Below are 24962 nucleotides of genomic sequence, written 5' to 3' on the forward strand. Positions count from 1 at the left end.
CAGCTGAAGAGACTAACTTGGAGGAACCTTCTGATGAAGGAACACAATTCATCGACGACACCGCTGGCAAAAGGAGGTCCGGAAAAGAATGTTGAGAAAGGAATATCAGCGATCTAGAGTCCAAGGATCGATCCCACCTCCCGGAAACACCTACCAGGTTACGGTCGAAGATGCAAGGTCTAGGACTGGACTCGTCCGCCATGCAGGGATCGACAGAACCGATAACTGGTAACAAGGATTTTCTTAGGTAATCAATCATACTCGATAGTCAGTGATCGCCAAAGAAAAAGAGGAGGTTATTTGCAGTAACATATAGAGAACCTCGGGCACTTTTGTGTGGGTCATTTTGACCTATTTGCATCCTCCTGCTGGCACAGGTTATGGACCTCGATGCCGCCGCCAGCGGGGTACCGGAGCATCACAAACGGATCAGTGCCAGGGGCTGATCCCTGTTTTTCTCCCAGGTGGGATTCTCTGCCGCATTGGGAACTCCGCCACCGGTGGTGGGCGACGGAAAATCCAGTTCACTTTGGCGATTGTCTCCCATACAGATTTACTGGTCCTGACATTTGGAATGTTTACAGTATCGGAATCGAATGTGCCATTTTGTATAGTCTGTTTTTCAGCTAAAATGTGAGTTCAAATATTTTCTTTAAGCTTCTGAAGATGCACACTTACATCTGTTATAATGGTTATGCCTCAGTTTGGTGCAATAATTACATAACATTGACTGGAAAGAGTAGAATATTTTCAGCATGTTGAGGGTTGTCGATAAAGGCCAGCTGCGTCATTCTATAATGACTATACATTTTGGTTACAACAGTGTGCACAGTACAGATTAACGTGTTACAATTCTGTGGAGTTTGCCATTGTCAATATATCCCCAAGAGCTCCACGAAAAATGTGCCTCTCTCCGCCTTCCCGTAATACTGAGATATGAAGGCAGAGGAACTTCTTAAGATTGTTCTTCACTGGAAACCAATGATTGTTTAACATCATGCCAACACTCACTGTCCCTTGGTTGGAAGAACTCAGGTAGGCCCCCACAAGAGCCCAATATGTTGGCAGCAGACAAGATTCCAGCGCTAGTTAATAAACAGAAAATTAACTTTTAGGCATGGAGGCCAATGATCCTTTTTTCACGACATTCCTTATCCTCCAACTTATTAAAATTAATTACCTGAAAATTTCACGCAAAAGCAAAACTACACACTGAAAGCTTAGTGTCCTAAAAACATGGCATTCAGCAATCCAGTGAAGCTGATATTTTGCTCATCGAACAAATTGAACACAACCTTCAGTATTTTAAAATTTACCAATTTTAAAATTGCTAAAAAGAGCCGTTCATGCTTCTATTTACCTTGTTCCAAGGCTTATTTAGTGCAATTTGTTGAAATAGTCTAGTGCCACAGTGATTCAGTCAGAAAATAGACCTCAGGTTAGAGTATATCAAACAGAACTTTATATTATACTTGCAAAGTGCTGATGTCCTGGCAACAAATCAATCTGGTACCATCCAGCATTATGTTTGAAATAATAGCGGAAAGTCAACAATCTGAATGTTGCAAAAGTTGCCTGTGTTTAAGAAAGCTTTGGTTTTGAGCTAATGTATGATCAGCAAGAGGTAATAATTACTGTCAGCAATGTTATCGTATGGATTTTTAATTTGCTCATATTGAATGCCTGCCTCTGCTATTCAAACGGAGGTGGGAGCCTGTTTATTGTAAATGGAGGTAGTTACATGTTTGTTTTAAATAGAGGTGGTCACCCGTTTGCTATATTTCTTACATTTCACATGCAAGAATATTGAATGCATTCAATTGACACAAATCCTTCCTTCTATCATAAGGTCAGAAGCGGGAATGTTCACTGATGATTGCACAACGTTCAGCACCATTCACAACTCCTCAGATACTGAAGCAGTCCATATCCAAATGCAGTGAGACTAGGGCAATATCCAAGCTTGGGCTGACCAGTGACAAGTAACATCTATGCCATTCAAGTGCCAGGAAATGACCATCTCTGACAAGAGAGGATTTAACCATTGCCCCATGACATTCAAAGGCACTACCGTCACTGAATCCCCCTCACCACTCACCATCCTGGCTGGGTCAAATTTCTGGTAATCCCTTTCTTAACAGCACTGTGGGTGTACCTACCTACCCCACATGGACTGAAGCAGTTCAAGAAGGCAGCCCACCAAATTCTTCTCAGGGGCAATTAGGGATGGGAAATAAATGCTTGCCTAGCCAGTGACGCCCACATCTCATGAATGAATAAAAATAACTCAAATCATATTATCATAGCTCAGACTTTGCATTAGGAATAACGGTGAAGCTGAAGAGTTATACTGAGGAAATCCGACTGCAACTTCAGGTGGCTGTACATGCACAATTAAATACAGAAATCTGAAAGTTGCTGTTCGAGATACTTTGTTCCTCCGCAGCGTAAAACTGTAGCAATCTTACGCCAATAAACAAAACATCGAAATCAATACAATGCCATGAACTTGTAGTACTTCCCCACTAGTTTCCCATTACAGGTGGCAAAAGAAAATAGCATTGGTGCGTTCAAGAGTAAGTCAATTCTTAACAGCAAGAAGGCAGCTCACCACCACCTTCTGAAGGGCAACTAGGGATGGGCAATAAATTCTGGCCTAACCAGTGATGCCACATCCCGCAAATTAATTTAAAAAATGATAAATAACAATTATTGCCAAACAACCTCTCTGGCCCTGATAATTTTATTTTCTAGGCGCAAAGCCTTTTCCTTCCAGAATAAATTTTTAAAAATAATTTCATCCCTCATAATTCTATTTCCCAAACTTCATTTCACTTTCCGTGCATAATCTAAATCAGGCTTGTCTAACCCATGGTCCAAATCGCTCTATATGGCCCCTGGATAAAAAGCAGGTAAGACGGGTCAGTGAATCTGATGTTCTCTCCCACCTTTGCTTCTGATAGGCTCAATAGCGATTTAATTATCAATTTATTGTTGTGGGTATTTACTTTTCTGCTCAGCAAGTTGATTCTTTTCATATGTCAACTTTTTGATTTTGAACTTCACATTTAATTTTGTGCCAAACCTTACCTTACGAAATTTTCTCGTTGCGTCCCCTCCCATTACCAAGCGTGAGAATAATTGAAATGTTGCCCCCCCCCCCCCCCCCCCCCACACAAGGAAAGATTGGACAAGCCTGATCCAAATATAATGACTACTTCTTGCTTTATACTCCCTGGCTAAACGTGACAGACCCAATTTTAACACTGCGGATGTGGATGGGTTTTGCATGAATTGAAATCTCACTCAGGATTCATCAACCTGATTGGAAAATGGAAAAAATATAAAATGAAAATAAAAGTGAATATAGCCCAAAGTAAATTACTCGGATGGCTTGAATATATCAAATCGAGTAATAAACTGTGAGATTTTCTATTATGCCATACTGCATTTTGTTTGTTCAGATTAGCATGAAACCTTTTAAGAGTTTCACGCCAAAAGGAAGGTACTAATTTTGTACTGCAGCCGGTTTTAACATTTCCCAACAAATGACTGTGTGCAGGTTTAGATTTATCAAACCAAAAGAAACAGAACCCTTAGGGGAAGCATTTTCCCCGGTGTTATCCTAATTCATTAGCAATTTATTAGTGTAGGCATATTCTTAGAATACTAATCTGCAAACAGTGATTGAAATTCTAGAAGGTTTGAGTCCTCACTGGCACCATCATTAGTACATCAACAACAACGTGCTTTTGGACAGCTAAAATTCGAATATGTTGCCACTTTATTGTTGAATTAGACAATGGATTGGCAAGGGTTCTGGAGCATAGTCACAAAAGAAATTGCCCCAAAAATGGTGTTCCATGGGTGAAAGGGATTATTCTGCGGGTCAAGGAAAATTGCAATAACTGCAATCAAAATTGATAGTTTGCTACTGTTAATTGCTAATTATTAGTCCAAAGTCAAGCAACTTATTTCAGCACATATCAATAACTCACACTATTTTTTTCCTCTCTGAAGAAGGTCACAAGTGTTTCATCGTCCCTATCCTTCCCGTCACCCACTAAACTGATGGACAATCGTGGACATTTCCCTCAATTGCTTGATGTTAATGAAATGGTTACTTTGGGTATTAACCTTCTTTATACAGACCGTTTTGCTCACATTAGCAATTCTTCTAAAATGTTGTGCCTTGAACATAGTTGGAATATTTGATTAGGAAAATGGATCTGTATTTAATCTGTTCTGTCCCTTTAAGGCCATTGTACAAGTATTTCCTGTAGGTCTAAATAAGCCAATGCATCCCAACTAGTCCTCTGTGGCTTCAAGTCACACAACGCATGAAGATGATATTAATGAATGGACAACCACAGTTTGGATCTTTGCAGTTCCCTTACACACTTCTGGAACATAAATTTGGAAAATCCCCCTTGAGTTCCTAAGGGGGAAGTGATATTTTTTTTAAAATGAATTTAGAGTACCCAATTATTTTTTCCAATTAAGGGGCAATTTAGAGTGGCCAATCTACCTATCCTGCACATCTTTGGGTTGTGAGGGTGAAACCCACGCAGACACGAAGAGAATGTGCAAACTCCACATGGACAGTGACCCAGGGCCGGGATTCGAACCCGGGTCCTCAGCGCCGTAGGCAGCAATGCTAACCACTGCGCCACCTTACTGCTCCGGGGAAGTGGCCTTAACAGGGAGGACTTAATGTTTATTGTATTGTCTTTTGCCCACAGCTGACCTGTTACAGAGCCATGTGTCTCTCTTCCTGGAAAGTTCCAATGCACCCACATCTCCTCACACCCTACTGATGCAATTGCAACGAGGGATGCGAAGAGGCAGTCAAACCAGCATTACCAGCGAAGTGTCAGGATCTTCAGAAAGCATCTTTGCAACCAATATTGCCAGCAGTGAGTAAATTATTAAAACTGTTGCATGTTTTCTTGGATTTCTATCTCGCTCATCCTGAGAGCCTACTTGACTAACAGCCATTCCATACAGTAAAACAATCAGGTGACAATTATCGATTCAATATGCAAACGGAAAGACTGATACTTTCTTTGTAAATCTTAATAATCTCAGCTGTGGTGAATACAGATGCTCCGTGCTTTTCAACCATGTTTCTTGGACTCTGTTGACAAGACAGGGGGCCAAAAATCATCCTTTTGAAATGTGTTCTATGTCAGGGGGCTCACCAGACTTTGAGAAGAGGCCCAAGGCCCAACTTCGGCCTGGCCTCAAGCCTCCCAGTTTGGGCATGTGCTTCTCATGCAACAACACATCTGGTAAGTGAGATATCACATTGGAAGCCTGCTCAGATTGTTATAAAGGATCTCATACTGCTACTTGAAAAAGGTAGGTGAGGTTTTCCCAGTGCCTTTCCGTCACGTATTGCTGAGTTAGACCAATCAAACAGACCCCCCCTGACTCTTTACTAATTGGTGTAGGTGGGATCCTGCTGTGCACAAATTGGCTGTCATTTCTTGCTAACAACAGTTGACTGCAGTTCAAATTGAGGTGCCTTGATGACATAATGGCACTATATAAAAGCAAACCATGGGGTGGGATTCGGCTGTTGCTCGACGCTGATACGTATCGCCGATCGGATGAGAATCCCCTTCCGACGCCCAAAATCGGGGGCACTGCCGGTTTGATGTTGGTTTTTTGAGATCTCCGCCCCTCTGAATGGTGGCATTGTGTTGCGCGACCACACGCTGTTGAAACGGTATTGGTGCTCATCGGAAGGCCCTCCCCGATGCCTCCGCCCCTGATGGGCTAGGTTCCCGACCACAGACAGTTGAAGTGGGGTCCAAGCGGTCGGGAACCCGGCGTGGCGGCTGCGGGACTGTGTCCAGTTGCCACCACACTCAGCCGGGGTCTGTGCCACTGGCTTCCGCGAGGGCTGGGCTGGGTGGGGGGGGGGGGGGGGGGGGGGGGGGGTGGCCAGGGGGTGGCCTGTGGGGTCATATTTGGCGGGTCTGGTCCACCCATGGCCGGCACCATGTTGTATGGTGCGACCCTGCAGGTTGTCGCCATGCGCATGCGCAGCCAGGGACCCGACCATTCTCCGGCAGTTTTTGGCGCGGGAACCGGGAATTTCACCCGGCGCTGCTGCTAGCCCCTCACCGGTTCTGGAATCAGTGAGGGTTCAACGCGATTTTGCCATCGTAAAACGCACACAAATTCTCCATTTCAGCCGGCACTTTGCCGCTGAAACAGAGAATCCCAGCTTCATATCTTTCTCACCATGAAGCCTTTGACAGAGGTTAGAATGTAAACTAAACTGTTGTCCCCCCAAACCAATTAGCCAGGAGCGAACTTGGATATATTTGCTTAATACTTGAGTAAGAGGGGATGAATGGTCCTCTAACATGGTTTCAGGCTGCTGGCAAAATTTGAAATAAATGCATTCTATTTCTGAAATAATTGTCTGAACACTGCCCACCATAACACTCACAGTGCCACTAAGGCCAGCCCGGTAGCATTGTGGATAGCACAATCACTTCACAGCCTTCAGGGTCCCAGGTTCGATTCCGGCTTGGGTCACTGTCTGTGCGGAGTCTGCACATCCTCCCCGTGTGTGCGTGGGTTTCCTCCAGGTGCTCCGGTTTCCTCCCACAGTCCAAAGATGTGCAGGTTAGGTGGATTGGCGATGGTAAATTGACCTTAGTGTCCAAAATTGCCCTTAGTGTTGGGTGGGGTTACTGGGTTATGGGGATAGGGTGGAGGTGTTGACCTTGGGTAGGATGCTCTTGGAAAGAGGCCAAATGGCCTCCTTCTGCACTGTAAATTCTATGTAAGTGGTACACCAAATTGAAAGGCCGTCCAGACAGTTGTAAAGGATCCCATGCTGCAACGTTATGAAGATGAATATGATAAGCCACAACGTTTTGCATGAGTAGTCACAAAAGCGATATGCAAATCAGAATTGCATCTTGAACATGAGGGGCACACCCTGACATTTGGAGTGGCACATCTGGATATTCCAAGGAATCGCAAGCTGGAGTAATATCTCTTGGAACACAAATCAGCTACAAGCCCAGCTATAGCTTCCACAAGACTAAACCCTTAAAGTAAACCCACAATAAAGATGCAAAAGACAATCATAAAGGTTTCTTTTTAATTGTGTTATTGCAAAACATACATTTTTCAGTCCTTGGTTGGCAAAACCTTTTCTCAATTTCTCCCTATTATTGGGAATTAGCTGGCAGTATTTGGTTTGTTGCTTTAAGAATGTGATGATTGGCTTTCATTTATGTTTGTTCATTACTGACAAGTACCATGCATTACTCTCAGTTGCTGTTCTATGAATGTGAAATTTGAGCCAATTAACTCAACATGCTAATCTATCAACTATGGCTTTGCTGAATTTTCATCTAATTTAATTTTCCTTTGTATAATAATTTCTATTTAATATTTGTGACTTACTGTGAATAATGACACAGAATATTCACTGGAAAGGTGTTGCATTCTAGCACATATATTTCTGCTTGCATTTTGCATATTTCCATATGCAAATTTTATATAATATTCGCAGCCAAAATTTCATATACATGAAACGGAAACAATCCCAATTAAGCTGCTGGCAAGTGATTTAATCAGCAATTAGCAAATAGGAGGTGGGAATGTAAATGAAAGATAATGAAATTGGAAAATAAGGTGAAAATGGCAAGCAACCGCGATCATTTAAAAAAAAAATAGCCGCAAGGCACAGATTTAAGTCCGAAGAACTGCATGCGACGTGAGGGAAACTCTGTCACACACGAAGTGGTTAGGGTATGGACTGCACTGTCTGCTGGATTGGTGGACACAGATTCACTAATCAAAAGGGAATTGGTTGAATACTTGATGGAGAAAAGGTTGCAGGGGCAGAGGGAAAGGGCTGGGGAGCGGATTATTCTTCGAAAGAGCCAGTGCTGACTCAATGGGACGAATGGCCCCCTTCTGTACTGTTAATCCTGTGAAGCCAGGATTCTCCTGAAATTCCATTAAGATCAGCAGATAGTGGAAAAGATGAGATTGATTCCTCCCAGCCTCGTTCTTTATGGCTGTTAAGCCTAGCTCCGGCGCGTGATCAGAATGACAAAGTAACAACAAAAGACGTTGATCACTTTAATGATTGGGAATGTAAAGCAGTGTCTTGCGCCCTGTAAAAGATAGCAATCACAAAGCCGAATGTCATTGCATCATTATTCTCCACTACAATTACTCAACGTATGCAACGTTTTGGCTCAAAAATCTTAGTTCATGAAATCCGGCTGCGGATTTGTAAGGACATTAAGCTGCAAATTCTTCTGTATTTGTCAAAAACAATGCTCGTATGGAGAGCCCGCATGAATTGGTGATGAAGGAAGAATATTTTTCATGCTTGTACTGATAAAATAGAAAGATACAGAAGTAGGAAAGAAGAGTACTGCCAACATTTTTGCTTTCTTCTTGTATTGTCTTTGTACATACATAGCTTAGCTTCCTGATGGAAACGTTGTTGTTTATTCCTTTTTAATGAACATTGTAATTAATGTTTTAAAAGACTTGTGGAATGTAATTCAATTTCAACGGTCAGTAATGTGCAGTAATTGAACTTTTCACAGCATCTCTCCATACAGCAAGCATTTTAATCAGTATTTCTTTAGTCTTTGTATGAAGCCCTGGATCAAAATACTCATATTTATTTCATGACTCACTCATTAGTAAAATAGCACCTTAGCCTGAATCAGCTCTTCAAATATAATGCTTGTCATGTTCACCGATTTTTTAAAGAAGGTGTTTAATTCCTTTTAGGGAAAAACTAACATGATTGACAATTTTAATCATAACATCAAAGAATAGATACAGATGAGAGAGACCATTCACCCTACTTCATTTCATACATTCAGACAGACCACAGAACCTTGCACTCCTAACATCCAATTATTTTAAATGGTTCTGGGGCTTTTGCTTTAGTCTTTACCCAGAAGTCCATTTCATTTCCCGTAACAGCCTCCCCAAACAGGTGCCGGAATGTGGCGACTAGGGGCTTTTCACAGTAGCTTCATTTGAAGCCGACTCGTGACAATAAGAGATTTTCATTTCATTTCATGTCCAGTTCACTCTTCGAGCAAAAAAGTTCCAGACATCAGTCCGAGATGTATTTCATAGAAGTTGCAGTTCGGCCCACCGAATCTGCACCAGCTGTTGGAAAGGGCACCTTACTTAAGTGCACACCTCCACCCTATCCCAGTAACCCCTCCTAACCTTTTTTGGACACGAAGGACAATTTAGCATGGCCAATCCACCTAACCTGTACATCTTGGGACTGTGGGAGGAAACCGGAGCCCCCGGAGGAAACCCACACACACACTGGGAGAATGTGCACACTCTGCACAAACAGGAGCCCAAGCCGGGAATCGAATCTGGGACCCTGGAGCTGTGAAGCAGCAGTGCTAATAACTATCCTACCATGCCGCCCATGTTTGTTCTATGAGTTTGGCCTCTTGACCAAGTGTCATAGTTTGGTTCAAAATAGTATTCCAGATTTACCCCTTTTATGCCATTCTTGTATATATCTCTACAAAATCGCCTCTTTCTCCTTTCGCTCCTCATGACCAGGTTATGTGGTTCTCTTCCGCCTCCGCCATGGTGGAGGCCGTGGCGGCGGCAGAAGAAAAAGAGTGCCCTCATGGCACTGGCCCGCCCGCCGATTGGTGGGCCCCGATTGCGGGCCAGGCCACCGTGGGGGCATCCCCGGGGTCCGATCGCCCCGCGACCCCCCAGGACCCCGGGGGCTCGCTCGTGCCGCCAATCCACCGCCACCAGAGGTGGTTGAAAGCACGGCGGCGGGATTGGCCTCTCAGCGGCAGGACATCGGCCCATCGCGGGCCGGAGAATCGCCGCTGGGGGCACGCCGATCGGCGCGGAGGGCACGCCGGGTGGTGGAGAATTCCGGCCACCGTGGCCGCGGGATTTTCGCCGGCCCCAGGTGATTCTCCGACCCTGCGGGGGGTCGGAGAATTTCGCCCCAGAGATCTGCTGGATCCCAAGTCCCAGCTTTGTCCCAGGCAGATACTGAGCGTTTGGACCACGATATCCCGGAGCTGATGCAAACGTTAGGGTGCGGCCAAGAGATTCAGAGGGAGATGTCAGCGATGCTCCAACAGGTCCCTCGCCGATTGGAGGATTCCCAGAGGCTACGGGAGCAGGAGATGTCGCCGACAATGCGTGGCACTGAGGCCAACACTGCTAGGCTGGTGACTGCACTTGAGAGCCTGATGCACAAGATCAGCAGCGTTAGTGGAGATGTCCAAATCTTGGGGCAGTCGGCGATCGCCATGTCTAATGGCCTCGGCAGAATGTCCAACTCGCTGGGGGACGTGACCTAGTACTAGGCGGACCTTAATGAGGCAATACAGGATATGTCTCGGTCTCAGATGGGAATGGCCGAGGCGCTGCGAGACCTGTCCCAGTCGCAGGTGGTAATTACCGGGTCACTGCAGAGCGAGGCCTAATTACTGAGGAGCATCGCCAAAGTCGGCAACACCATGGGGAGCCACCAGGGCTGGCAGGGCCAGATGATGCATGGGCAGCCGGGGCTTGCACCAGCTCTGTCGCAAGGTTAACCCCAGGGCCTCATGGGCACCAACCAGGAGGAGGGGTGCTGGGTGGCAACCTGGACCCATCCTGTGGACTGGCGATGGTGACCGTCAGCTCTCCTGAGTTTCACCCCTCTGACGAAGCCATGTTTCACGTTCAGCACATGGAATAGGGCGGCACAGCTGCGCATGTGCCGTCAACAAGTGCGCCGGAGCCCTCCAGCTCCAGAGTCCCCAGAGGATGACTGCCAGTGGCATGGAAGGCCACAGGACATGGTAATTAACTGGCTGCCTCCACCTCTGATGTGCATCCTGGGGATACGCCTAAACGTAACTAGAGCAAGGAAGGCTAAGCACCTCGAGGATCACTGAGAGGGCACTGGGGGACGGGGGGCGTAGATAAGGGGAAAGGAGGGGAGTGTGAGGGGTGGAGGAGGGAAGGTGGGGATTGTAGGAGGCACCACCGGGAGAGTGGGGTAGTTCTGTACACTTGTACTAGAAACATTAAAATACCCACACCACAACCAGTATGCCTCTGGCTCTTTGTTCCGCGGTGTGGGCTGACCACCAATCCCATGACTCACCCCCCAGTCATGGGGCCCTGCCCCCCCTACACCCACCGCTCCTGACACCCCCACGCCCCCCCCCCCCCCCCCCCCCCCCCCCGACAAGCCCTGTCCACGCACACCCAGCCGTGGACATGTGCCTTGGGCTGGAGTTTATCCCCTGGGTGATTGAAGGTGCTACCTCTCGCAGTGTTCAAGCACAATGTCCATGCATCAAAGTGTGATTGAGTGCTAGGCAATGAACCCCACATGCTGCATGGCTAACTCACCCACGGGGATTTACTTGAGATGTGCAAAGTGCACACTTAACCACAATTGCCATTTCCCTGTTAGCAATAGCCTTCAACTGCAAGGTCAGAGGCCTCCACAGTCAGTGGGAGTTATGGGTGGTCTGTGGGCAAACAGGCAGGGACTAGGGTTGCCCCTGGAACGGGAACACACGGTCCAGGGATTGGCATGGTGACCCGCATACGGTTGACACTCCCCACCCCAACCCCCCCATGGCGGCCCACCCCCAACCTGGGCTGCACCCCCCGGTTGCCCCATACCCACCCACCCCGAGCACTGGAATAGCAAGCCCAGTGCTCTCGGGCTCACTGTACGTGAGCGAAGATGGCTGCTCACCTCTTTGGCTCCTCGCAGCAGCCCGTCCACCAGGTTCACGTTTTTCAAAAGGAGTACTAATCAGCGCCAGCTTGACCACTTGCCGTGGAGGCTGCTGTATATGGGATGGTTCCTGTTAATTGTATGGAGATAGAGCTTAAGTGGTGATAATTGGTTTCTTGCCACGCTCCGGCGGGATCCTGATTTCGCCTTCGGAAGCGGGCCGGATGCATCACAAACCGTTTGTCACCCGGTGCAGTTCTCCTTTTGTCCTCTCCCGCTATTCACTGGCATCGTCGCGCTCTCGCTTCTATTCCTTTTGCACATTATTCTTAATGTGTGCCCTCCAGTTTCTCACCATTTACCCTCTCCATACCCCTCAGGATCCTCACTATCCCCATCAAGTCTCCCCTTGGCCTTCTTTTCTCCAAGGCAAACCTCACGTCGCAGATAATGGAGTCTCTTTTGGCTTTGCCACTTGTGTGTAAAATATTGCCATAATGGAGGACAGTGAGGAAAATCAAGAGGGAGAATCTTTATTTTAATGAATTTAGAGTGCTCAATTCTTTTTTTCAAATGAAGGGGCAATTTACTGTGGCCAGTCCACTTACCCTGCACATCTTTGGTTTGTGGGGGTGAGACCCAGGCAGACATGGGGAGAATGTGCAAATTCAACACGGACAGTGACCAGAGCCGGGATCGAACCCGGGTCTTCGGTGCCGTGAGGCAGCAGTGCTAACCACTGTCCCACCGTGCCACCTGAAGAGGGTGAATTATACCTGCATAGTGGAGCCCAACTTCCTTTCTATTTAAAACAGTGGAGATAGAATGTGTTATAATCATTCAGTCCTCACCTCTGGGCTGGGATTCTCCCCTACCCGGTGGGGCGGGGGGTCCCGGCGTAGCGGAGTGGCGCCAACCACTCCGGCCCCGGGCCTCCCCAATGATTCTCCGTACCTTAAGGGGCTAGGCCCACGCCAGAGTGGTTGGCGCCATGCCAGCGTCGAGGCTGGCCGAAAGGCCTTCGTCGGTTTGCACATGCGCCGGTGCATCAGCGGCCGCTGACGTCACCACCAGCGCATGCGCGGTAGGGGGGTCTCTTCCACCTCCGTCATGGTGCAGGCCTGCCCGCCGATCAGTGGGCCCCGATCGCGGGCCAGGCCACAGTGGGGCACCCCCCCGGGGTCCGATCGCCCGTGCCCCCCCCCCAGGACCTCGGGGGCCCGCTTGCACCACCAATCCCGCCTCCACCAGAGGTGGTTAAACCACGTCGGCGGGATTGGCCTGTCAGTGGCGGGACTTCGGCCCATCGCGGGCCGGAAAATCGCCGCGGGGGCCACGCCAATCATCGCGGCGCGATTCCCGTTCCCGCCAGCCCCGGGCGATTCTCCGACCCTGCGGGTGGTCAAAGAATTCCGCCCCTTGATTTTCCTCACTGTGATCCTCTCAGGCAATACTCCAGCGACGTCGAGGGGCTATCCAGTGGCCGCTGTGTAAATGATGACTGAAATTCTCCGGTCGTTGTGATTCATTTTTCCCACGGGCAGCGCAACCCCTCCCAGGGGTTTCCCGGCGACGTGCCGCGGTTACAATGGGAAATCCCATTGACAAGCAGCGGGAAGATAGAATTCCAACTCCAGCAAACAGTGTGCGGCTGAGAAACACACGGCTTGTGAAGCGTTAATCCAGCCCCTATGAACATTGAGTGAGAATGGGTTACAGCCTGGCAACATGAACTATTGAGGCTGACACGGGAACAATGATTAAGCGAGGCAGCGGAAGGCAAGCGGTGAGATTGAAAATCAGCAAATGGCTTCAGGAGAGAAGGGGAGAAAATCAGCAGGAAGGCGGCCGGCGACCATTTTAGCCTCCCCTGCCTGGCGGCAAGCTGACAGGACCTGACGGGATGCTTGTTTTACAACTTATTGGAAAGTAAAATCAGGCAGGATATATAACATGACACCTGATCTGATCTGGTCAGATTGTCTTCAGACCAGTCAAGCTAAAATTACTTCCATACTTTTTTAAAAAATGCTCTATTAAATGTTAGAAACAGGACTGACTGAGTTATCTTGAAGCTGTTTTGTCATGTATGGGGTTCAGGAAATGGTTAAAAATAACGTAAAGGTGGAACATTAGATTTTACAATCTAATTTCTTTGTAATTACACTCAACTGATCCTCTTCATCAGACATCAGTTTTTTTTTAACTAAAATAAAACAAAACCAGTCAAATTATTAAAATATTATATCAGGTTAACATGTTTATGATGTGACCGAATAACAATGGCAGCCTTTAGCTGCACAGTTGAGCTGATTTGAAGATGAACATCCACTAGCCCCAGGCAGCAGGACAGTATATGCTACCATCAATTGTTTAGTGTCCTTACATACTCTGGTCATCATGCAATTATTTATGGCAAAAATAGATTTGTTAACATCTGTTAAGACCATGACCTCATTGGACAAGATGGAACTGTATATCATACTAGTGTTGCTTTGGGAGATATACTATGATAATTTCCTGGCACCAATTCAGTCATTTAATTTTATCATTTTTATAGTTACCCATTCCAATCCTGAGCTCATTTCACATCTATGTTCTCCTTTCTTAGTGAGGTTTACTTATCAATCGTGGTTCAGTTTTAAAATGGTGCCCAGAGCCATTCTTTAGGCTCTGATTTTAATGTGTGAGCTTTCTCTTTAACATGACATGCAAGGCTGGACTTTCCCAATGCTGATCAAATCCTGCCACTGGGGGCCGAAAGGAGGGACCGACACTGCGCCGGCTGATGGTGGGACACGGGGTGACATTTTACCGACATCAGCCAATTATCAGGCGCCGGGCTGGGGGGTGGGGGTGGAGGGGGCACCCTCTGCGGGCCATAGTGCAGCCAGTAAATGAGCGCCCCTCCCTGGGAACCCACTCACAACCTACCAGGGTTTATGTAGCTGTCTCCGCAAATGGCATCAGGTCCTCCTGACACAGGTAAAATGCCGGCAAGGGTAGGAGGTGATCCTTACTTTGGCACTTACGTGGCTCAATTGGCCACCCAGTAGGTGGCAACACCACTGAGGTACCCACTGAGGATCATAGGCTGTGCTTACTCCCCTCTGACCCCCTTCTGCCATATTACCATTCCTCCACCATCCGGCCTGTTTGTAATGGGCTGGCAAAATCCAGCCCACAGTCCTCCACAGCGTTTGGTCACCAAGGCGGTGAATTGGTCTGTAACTTTCAACTAAAAGTAACCAGTGAACTGTTTAGTTACCGAAAATTTAAAAAAAAACAGAAACTGATGGAAAAACTAGGCAGGTTTGGCAGCATCTGTGGAGAAAGAAACAGAGTTAACATTTCCTGTCCAATAAGATTTTCTTTGGAATTGCATTGATGTTTACTTACCTGCCTCTAACCTGCGTGCACGAACTGGATTCTAAAAGCACACTGGCTGTCCCAGAGCAATTCTTAAGTTACTGTAGTGCCTGTTAAGTTGAGCAACCGAGAGTGGGAAATGGCCAAGAATTCCTTTCCCCTGGAACTCTCCTTATGTCATCGCAACATATTGCGAGAATTGCTTCAAAAGGGTAGGGTATTAATTTGGGGGCAGGGATATACTGCACACTGTAATGATATGTACATATGTAGACAAGTAAAGGGTTAATTATTATATCTCATTGTAACACAACCATTAGAGGGCACCACTAATGGTTGTGTTACACTGAGATATAATAATTAACCCTTTACTTTAACCCTTTACCACTAGTTCCCACTATAAATATGAGAACTCAGAGGATCTTGGGTACTTCTAACCAGGAGTTTCTAGACAGTAGAATGTAAGAGAGATAGATCACAGCATAGTTAATATTAGGTGGAAGCAGCACGTAGTTTAAATTAGTTATTATTTTAAAAAAGATTACTTGATTACTAGTTATAGTTGTGTGGAGAGCGCAAACTCAATATTAATCAATCATTATTCAATAAATCAGTTTTGCTTTACGTTAAAAATTGGTGGTTTCTTCAGAATCACACCACCAGACCATTGTGGATTACGAAGCAAAGAGTAACGATAAATTATCAAAGAGTAATATAACACACGGCATCTCCTAATATTTTGCCTTCAGATGTAAATCACCCCATTTGAAATGTGGATGCAGTGTGTTGGGTTCAGGGTAATCCTTAGTCTTCATGCTTAGTAGAAGCATGTGGATCCGAGGAGACAGATGAGTTAATAAACGCACCATTACAACCCATTACATGCATAGTTCATGAGATCACTGTCACTTAGGCTCACAAGGACGTACGCTCGTTTAGATGTTTATTACAGAGAGACCGTTTTCTCTTTTCACACCCTCCAGCTGTTCTCAAATTCTTTGCTGCACATTAAGCAATTATCGTTCTCACACTAGCCTGTACTTCACCGCTGGGACTTACGTCTTTGTGCCAGGATTACTAGCTATCCTAATTTACATATGAATCCTTCCTACGGATTACTCAGAAAAGTGAAGTAAATCGAAAGGCAAGGAAAGTGCACAGGCATTTTTAAAAAAAAAACAAGATGTGGGCATCGCTGGCTTGCCCATCCCTAGTTGCCCTTGAGAAGGTAATATTGAGCTGCTCAAGGGCTACGTGGAATGGGCAATAAATACAGGTCTAGCCAGTGACGCCCACATCCTGTGATTTTTTTTTAAATCAATGAGGCAATTTTATCCTTTCCTTAATCATATTTCTTCATAGTTTTTTTTCAGGAAGGTTCAAATTATGTGTTAATTATACTTGCTGCCCTCTCCTCCCATCACTGGAGAGGCAGTGGCACAGTGGTATTATTGTTGGACTAAATCCAGAGACCCAGGCTAATGTTCTTCGGACCTGGGTTCGAATCCCACCGGGGCAGTTGGTAGAATTTGAATTAAATAAAAATATCTGGAATTAAGAGTCTAACAACCATGAAACCTTTGCCGATTGTCGTAAAGACCCATCTGTTTCACTATTGTCCTTTCGGGAAGGAAATCTGCCATCAGTACCTGGTCTGGTCTGGAGATATTTGGTACACGAAGAGCATCGATAAACAAAGGTCAGGGTGTGCAAGAGATGCTCTGTACCCACTTTCTGTACTTGTGAACCTGCATTTGGTCCAAATCCCTTGCTTTGGTGGATGATTACTGCATGCAGAGGTTCCTGTTCCCATGAGAGTTCAAGGCAGAACATCTGAGATTTATGAATGCCTGACTCGTTCATCTTCAAATCACTGCTGCTATGATTAGCCATGTTTAATGTGATGCAACAGCTATGAATAAAATGGGATTATTACACCTTGCATTGTTTAAGTATGTTCATGTGGGAATAATCAAAATAACTTAATTGCAATTACAACAAGGTTGACTTCAGGTTAGGGTAAACCATCTATGTTAAAGCGGAAAATATTTGCTTGTATCCCACAGTTACTACAAAATGGTGGGGGACAAAAAGGATAGACTACGCACTGTACTGCCCTGATGCATTAACAGCTTTTCCAACGGTGGCACTACCACACCTGTTCCATGCCAGCTACTGGGAATCAACTGATGTGTTGGCGTTTGTTTTACGGCAGGTAACTCTGACAACATGTTTTATTTTCCAGCACTTAATTCTTCTGGAGCCACTTTGAAATACTAAGGTTAGTAAGTTAACATTGTGGGGTAAAGTTGCTGAGGCAAGGCTCCCGCACAACTGGCCCTGCTGTGTTAAACCTGCTGCTCACACTTTCAGCGTTGAAGCTCCACACGGCTCAAACTTGTCTCATGAAATGTATTCTTGTATCTGTTTCAAGAAGTAGCATGTTCAGAGTGATGGATAGTTAAAGGGCGCAAATCCACTAAATGGGAACAAAGTCCCAAAGCGAGCGCGTTTGGCCGCGTGTAATCCCAGTGCTCACAGCATCAGGAAACAGATGGCTATACAACGTCACTCGCAGTAACTCACAGCCAAGTGAGGAATGCATGGCTAAGGCTGCACATATCCCAGTTTTCTGCACCAAAGAGTTCCACTCGCCAGAACTCCTCAGTGAAGCGAGAGATCAGGATGCCATTTAAATGACCTGCTCCCACCCCACCCCAGGGCACTCCAGCCCAATTGCCAGCATACATAAAATGCTAGCCTAGGACCTTGGCAGTGCCAACCTGGAGCCCTAGCACTGACCCTGTCAGATGGTAGTGCCACCTGGGCAACTTGGCAGTCCAGGGATGGCATCCAGGTGGCACTGTCAGGGTGCCAGTGCGACAGTGTCCTAGCAGTGCTAGGGTACCATCCTGCACAAAGGACATGCACCTAGGGGCCTCTGATACCCTAGGAGAGAGACCCCTACGAGTGCCATTCCATCTGGTTCCCATTTGTGGGGACTTGCTGAACAGCGCTCACCCAAGGCCTCCGAGGTGAAGGGGATAGCTCCTCGGGTACCTCGGGAATCTGCACATAAAAATGAGACTAGCTATTTCGCTGTAATATACAGATTTGCTAAAAGAGTGATCCCGTTCATAATGGGCAGGATTTCCATCGCAACGTCTCACGGTACCACGTTGGATCTCGTGAGGTGCTGTGAGGCACGTAGATGCCGGGAACGGGGTCTCCCGGTTTTATTTGGCCACACTGCACTGCGGCAAGCTGCTTTTCGGGGGCAGCATGGTCGTTCGACCGTGCCCAAAGTGTTCACTCATTTGCCTTGACTTGGGCCTGGTCTGAGCCAGAAAACTCAAATCACAACGTCACACTCAAGCCTGGACCAATAGAGGATTTTACTTCACCTCCTCAGCCATCCATTAATTCATATAGTATAAATAAAACACTGCTGTTATGGAAAAAATACGACTATCAAACCTCAGGAATTGTTGCAAAATGGAATCCATAATAATGGACATCCGTCCACAGACTGAAATACAAAGAGATAGAATATTGAAGGAGAGTCTGTCGTCTGATATTGGTGAAGGACAACTGTGAGAAGACGATAGAGAAAACATAGGTGACCAGAAAGTTGGCTTTAGGAATCGGAAATGTTTTGATCGAGTAGACACAGAGATAATGGCCTGGATCCTGTTAGGCGTGGCGGTCATCATTGGATAGCTGCTCAGCTCGAACATTGATCTGGTTCGAGCTGCTCCACATTTCTTTGGGTTCTTCTGAGCCCGGCTCTCCCAGAAATTTGCAGGGCAGCATTCCGCGGAGTGCACCACCCCAGCTGAGAGAGTCCAAGTGCAAGACAGGACACCCCTACGTTTTACGGCACCAATTGCTGTCTGGGAAGCTTAAAGGTCCAGTTTGAATGTTAAGTGAAGGGGTGAGTGAATGAATGAGTGAATGGGTAGGGTGGATAGATGGGGGTGGTAATGGATAGGGTGGGTGAGACGACAGATGGATAAACTGGCAAGTGGCTGAGATGGTAGACAGTGAAGTGGCAGGTGGGTGTGATGGTAGCTGATGAGGTGGCAGATGGGTGAGGCAGTAGATGGTGAGGTGTCAGGTGGGTGTGGTCGGTGTCGTCAGATAGTCGGGTGACTGAAGGTGGTCAAGTGTCGCAAGAGTAATCGAGTGATCAGGGTGGGGGGGGCTGTTGTCGGAGAGTCTGAGAAGTCGTCAGGTTGGTCAAGGATAGTTGGGTTGGGTCAATGGGCTTCAGTGTTAGTGAGGGTCAGTAATTACTTAGGTGCTAGGCTGGGTTCTAATCTATCTAACATTTTCTGGATAACTATTCAGCTAAGTACTTTGGAACTCTAGCTCAGAGATCTGAATTTTTGTCCTTGAGTCAGGGGTGCAGAGTTGGGAGAATTCCCGGCTGCGTGAAGCTAACTCTCAAAAATGGCTGCCCAGATGGTTTTGGTCGGGAGGTTGTGGGCTATATTAGGATTCAGACTGGGTCTTTGTGGAAATAGTGAGGAGGATGCTGGGTGTGAAGGTAGTCTGGATTCGATGGAAGGCCTGCTTTCGGGCTCCGGAATTGAGTTCAATATTTTAACAAAGAATTTCTAAAATCCCTCCAGCCCTCACACACGCTACCCATGCTGCATACATGCCAACCCATGCTACCTCATGCCCTTTATCCACCCATGACCTCTTATACCCTCCATGTCAACCTATGCCCTGTACCAAATTCCAATGGACCCTCATATTCTCCATGCCAACCTATACCCTATATCTACCTCCATGTCTTCCAAACCTTCCATGTCAACCTACGCCCCTGTACCCAAACACAAGGGCCCGTCATAACCTGCATGCCAACCTTCCCCACACTCCATAGCCCCTCATACACTCAATGCCATCTTCTGCCCCTGTAAAAAGTCAAGGGCCCTTTATAGCCCCAATGCAAACCTGATTCCAACTCATGCCACCCATGATCCCCACCCACCACCCTTTCCCTTACACCTACCATGCTGATACGTCCAGTAACCACCATGTGTAAACACTTCAGCGCCCATTTACAGATGAGAACAAATAAAGGTCTGGAAAATAAAGTTCAAAGCATCAATTTCAGACCTCACTCTATTGAAAAACCATTTTCGTTCATAAAAAGGCATTTACTGCCTTCAACTATTTCATGATTTATAGCAACAAAAATCAAATTCATAGTTCCACTTCAAGGAGTCCATAACCACTTGTAGCCGTCAATTAAAATGTGAAATGGCAGACACCTTGCTGTGATAATGGATTATTGTTTTATTCTATTCTTCATGGGATGTGGTTGTCACTGGCTAATGCCCTTGAGAAGGTACTGGTGAGCTTCTTGAGCTGCTGCAGTCCATGTGCTGCAGGTGCATCCATAGTGCTGTGAGGGAGGGAGTTCCATGAATTTTGACCCAATGACAGTGAAGGAACAGCAATATATTTCCAAGCCAGGATGGTGAGTGGCCTGGAGGGAGCGTCCAGGCGGTGGTGTTCCCAAGCATCTGCTGTCCTTGTCCTTCTAGATGGCCAAGGTTGTGGGGTTGGAAAATGCTGTCTAACAAGGCTTGGTGAGTTCTTCCAGTGCATCTTGTAAATGGTATGCACTGCTACCACTGTGTATCTGTGGTGGACGGAGGGAATGTTTGTGGGAACGCTAGTCAAGCGGGCTGCTTTGTTTGTCCTGGATGGTGTGGAATTTCTTGAGTGTTGTTGAAGCTGCGATCATCCAGGCAAGTAGAGAGTATTCCATCACACTCCTGACTTATGCCTTGTAGATGGTGGGCAGACTTTGGGGTCTCAAAAGGTGAGTTACTCGCTGCAGAATTCCTAGTTTCTGAACAGCTCGTACAAGAACAGTATTTACATAACTAGTCCAACTCAGGTTCTGGGCAATGTTGATAGATGATAGTACTAATCAAGTAATGGAATATGTCTTCTGTCAACAGACAGAGTGAAGATTATTTTAACACTCCAGACATGGTTGTCAGAGATTTAATGGGTGGGACATTTAAATGCCTTGACACTTTCCTTTAACAGTTGATTCTTAATAGGTCGTTTGACAGTTCTAATGAGCTTGACAGTTAATTACTTTATGCACCTTTTACTCACATTGATGCCTGCTATTAACAATTCCAAAGGGCACCCAAAGGTGTCCTGGGACCATACCCAAAGGGACTATCCAAATAAATGCACAATGTTCAGACCTACTCTTACCAGGTTTGCTCTGCACACTCAGGGTTCCACACTCTTAGGCTACCAAAATCTGACTTGAGTAGAGGCAGCTGCTGAATTAAATGGCCAGCTACTTTCGGGGCTTCCAATTTTCAGGCAATATTTTCACCACAATAGAAAGGCTCTCTGTTGTATTGAAAATCAAAGCCAGAGTCAGATACATTGACCGAGGGTCTCCAAGAGTAAGGAATTACCCATACAATGTTGAAACTTGTTGGGCAATTTCCACATAGGGCAGCGCACCACGACTTGAAGCACATCTCTGATGATACGGAGACCCCCAGTGGCCCAGTTTCAATTAGCGGGAGGCCAGAACTGACGGCCATTAATATACATTGGTCACTAACAAATCAAATTAGGAATTCAGGAGAAAGTTGTATTCAGAGGGTGGTTAGATTGTGGAACTTGGAGAAGTTGAGGAAAATGGAGTAGATGCACTGAAGGGAAAGCTAGATTAACAGATGGGAGATAAAGGACTAGAAGGATCTATCGTTGACATTAGATGAGGATAGGCGGGAAGATGGGTGGGGAGAGGCTCATGTACTGGCATGAACCTATTGGCCAACATGACCTTTTTCTGTGTTGCAAATGCTATTTGGTACAATGTACGTAATAGGGATATTCAGATGTACAAACAGAACAACTGCTGAAAGGAAAGCGGAGAATTCTGGAAGCAGTAGCACTGCTGCCTATAGCGCTGAGGACCCAGGTTCGATCCTGGCCCTAGGTCACTGTCCGTGTGGAGTTTGCACATTCTCTCCATGTCCGCGCGGGTTTCACTCCCACAACCTAAAGATGTGCATGTTAGGTCGATTGGCCATGCTAAATTGTCCCTTAATTGGAAAAATAATTATTGGGTACTCTAAATTTATATATAAAAAAGAATATTCTGGAAGTAGTACTGACAGATTCTGAGAAAGAAACAGTTAACATTTCAGATATTTTATTAATATTTCACTGGACATGGTGTCGCTGGCTAGGCCAGCAATTTTAATATCCAATCCAAAAATCTTTGAGAGGGTGGTGGCGTGTCACATTCTTGAACTGCTGCAATCCATGTGGCGTAGATACACCCACACTGCTGTTAAGGAAGGACTTCCAATATTTTTGACCCAGTAACAGTGAAGTCAGGGTAGTGAGTAACTTGGTGGTGTAAGCATGGTAGCACAAGTGAATAGCACTGTGGCTTCACAGCGCCAGGGTCCCAGGTTCGATTCCCCGCTGGGTCACTGTCTGTGCGGAGTCTGCATGTTCTCCCCGTGTCTGCGTGGGTTTCCTCCGGGTGCTCTGGTTTCCTCCCACAGTCCAAAGTGTAGCCACCTGGATTGGCCACTGCCCGATTCCAAAATGGATGCCCGATTAGAATGCAGGGAAATTCAGTCAGGCACAGGGAAACAAGCAGGTACAAGGTTTCCTGTGTATTAGGACTTGCAGAAACCAAGACAGAACCAAAACCAGCAACCATCTGAATATTAATGAGCGATCCCCAGGAACAATTGGAAGCATTAAGAGTAATAGAGACCAAACCAGACTCCCCGGCGCCAGTGGGAGCCAGGACAAAGGAAGACCAACGGACACATAGAAACTGCCCAGCAATCAGGGAACAACTCCAGTATTGGAGAAATCAATTCAAATGATCAGAACTTCCGTCCAATCAATTAGAACCAAGTCCGGGGTCCGCCCAAAAGGGGCGAAACCCCTGGGGACTATAAAATAGAGTCCCCAAGTTCAGTTTGTCCTTCTTGGCAGGTCTTCTTGGCAGCTCTCAAAGAACTCTTGACCGTGACTCTCAACAAGGAGAGACCTGCCTAGCAGCTGCACCAACCAAGTAAGTCTCCAGTCAACGCACGCTACGAGATAGGCGCTCCTAGCTACTAGTCCATACTAGCTTGAAGCCTGCAACCTCAGAATCGAATGAAAGGCCATTATTCCCCTGACCTGGTGGGCCTTTCCAAAGCTAAGTATAGGCCTTTTAGTGTTAGAGATAGTCTAGTAAGTAGTGTTTTATGCATGAGTAGCGATTGACTGTGTATATTATAAATGTGTTTTGATTTGAAACTTACTAACTGGTGTATTGAGTTATTGATCAGCACTTGAACTTGAACCTCGTGGTGGTATCATAAAGATACCTGGCGACTCTAGAGCAAGGTGATTAAACAGAGCAAATTAAGCGTAAAACACAATTAGCAACAAAAGACGTGCAGGTAGGTGGATTGGCCTTCATAAATTGCCCTTAGTGACCAAAAAAGGTTAGGAGGGGTTATTGGGTTATGGAGATAGGTGGAAGTGAGGGCTTAAGTGGGTCGGTGCAGACTCGATGGGCCGAATGGCCTCCTTCTACGCTGTATGTTCTATGTAAGGGCCCTTCCTGTTTATTTCCTTTTTCCCCAATTATTTTATTTTATTGTTTTTTGTCCACGGACCCATAATTGGAAGGTGCATTTAAGCAGAAGAGTGCTTGCCAGAACGTTGTGTTTTCTAGCTTGTGTATGTTGGAGAGGAGACACCAGACTTGTTGGTGCTGAGGGAATCTTGGGAACCAACTTTGGAGGAAGTTGGTTCAGTTGGTTGGCTGCCAACCTATGGGTTCAGTAAGAAGTCTTACAACACCAGGTTGAAGTCCAGCAGCTTTGTTTTAAACACGAGCTTTCGGAGCACTGCTCCTTCCTCGGGTGAATGCTGGCATCTCCACATCAACCTATGGGTTGGCCAGGGACAGTTTTCTGCCAGACAACAGTCAGCCATTGGTTTCTGTGTGATACTTTCTGAGAGAGCTTGGCAGAAGTATTTTGATCTTGGAAGAAGAAGGAATGCGCCCCTCGCTAGTTGAAATAACTGCACTATTGTTCTATAACCAGTGTGTGTCTGGCACAACCTTGCTGTAAACTTGAAAATATCCTGAATCTACAGAGAAAGTAGACAACCTTGCCAGAGAAAACAATTTCCAGCCCAGAAGGAAGAAGTACTGAAAAGAAAGCTTGAACTCCAGAAAGACATTAACTGGGAGTCATCTCAGTACATCAAAGATCCTTTATCCTATTATTCTATCAGTGATTTATTTACTTTTCAACCACCCTTTCTCTTTTGTGTTGTTTGTTTGTGTGTATAGAGATTGGGGACAGTTAGCGGGGGGGGGGGGGGGGAGTGGTGATAGATAGTTAGTTAGTTACAGCAGGGCTGGTTTAGCTCAGTGGGCTAGACAGCTGGTTTGCGATGCAGAACAAGGCCAGCAGCGTGGGTTCAATTCACCGAACCAGCTGAGAATTCTGAATTCTCCCTCTGTGTACCTGAACAGGAGCCGGAATGTGGCGGCTAGGAGCTTTTCACAGTAACCTCCTTGCTGTGTTAATGTAAGCTTACTTGCGACGATAAAGGTTATTTATTTATTTATTTTCTGTCGGTTTTCATTATAATGCTGTACATAATGAAAGGTTACTTGTGTTAATGTTACAAACCCAGTGACTGCCGTTTATTGGGCTCAGCCAAGGTTCTCAGCTATTGTAAAATAAAATCTAATTTCACTTGCGTTGTGACTCCGGGTCAAGTGCAGCTGCAATTGACTGTGGACAAGCCCAAGGTG

General features: G+C 46.2%; 1 protein-coding gene across 7 annotated transcripts in view; it reads left to right on the forward strand.

Moving 5' to 3' along the window:
* pitpnm3 (PITPNM family member 3) overlaps positions 1-24962 on the forward strand; it is an 856450-nt gene that overhangs the window by 774676 nt on the left and 56812 nt on the right. For all 7 annotated transcript variants that reach the window (XM_038814215.1, XM_038814218.1, XM_038814216.1 and 4 more), the window contains 2 exons: positions 4743-4916; positions 17182-17330. In XM_038814215.1, coding sequence (XP_038670143.1) covers positions 4743-4916; positions 17182-17330 — 323 coding nt within the window. The remainder of the gene's footprint in view (positions 1-4742; positions 4917-17181; positions 17331-24962) is intronic.

The sequence above is a fragment of the Scyliorhinus canicula genome, chromosome 12 (assembly GCF_902713615.1).
Source record: "Scyliorhinus canicula chromosome 12, sScyCan1.1, whole genome shotgun sequence".
Taxonomy (NCBI): Eukaryota; Metazoa; Chordata; class Chondrichthyes; order Carcharhiniformes; family Scyliorhinidae; genus Scyliorhinus; species Scyliorhinus canicula.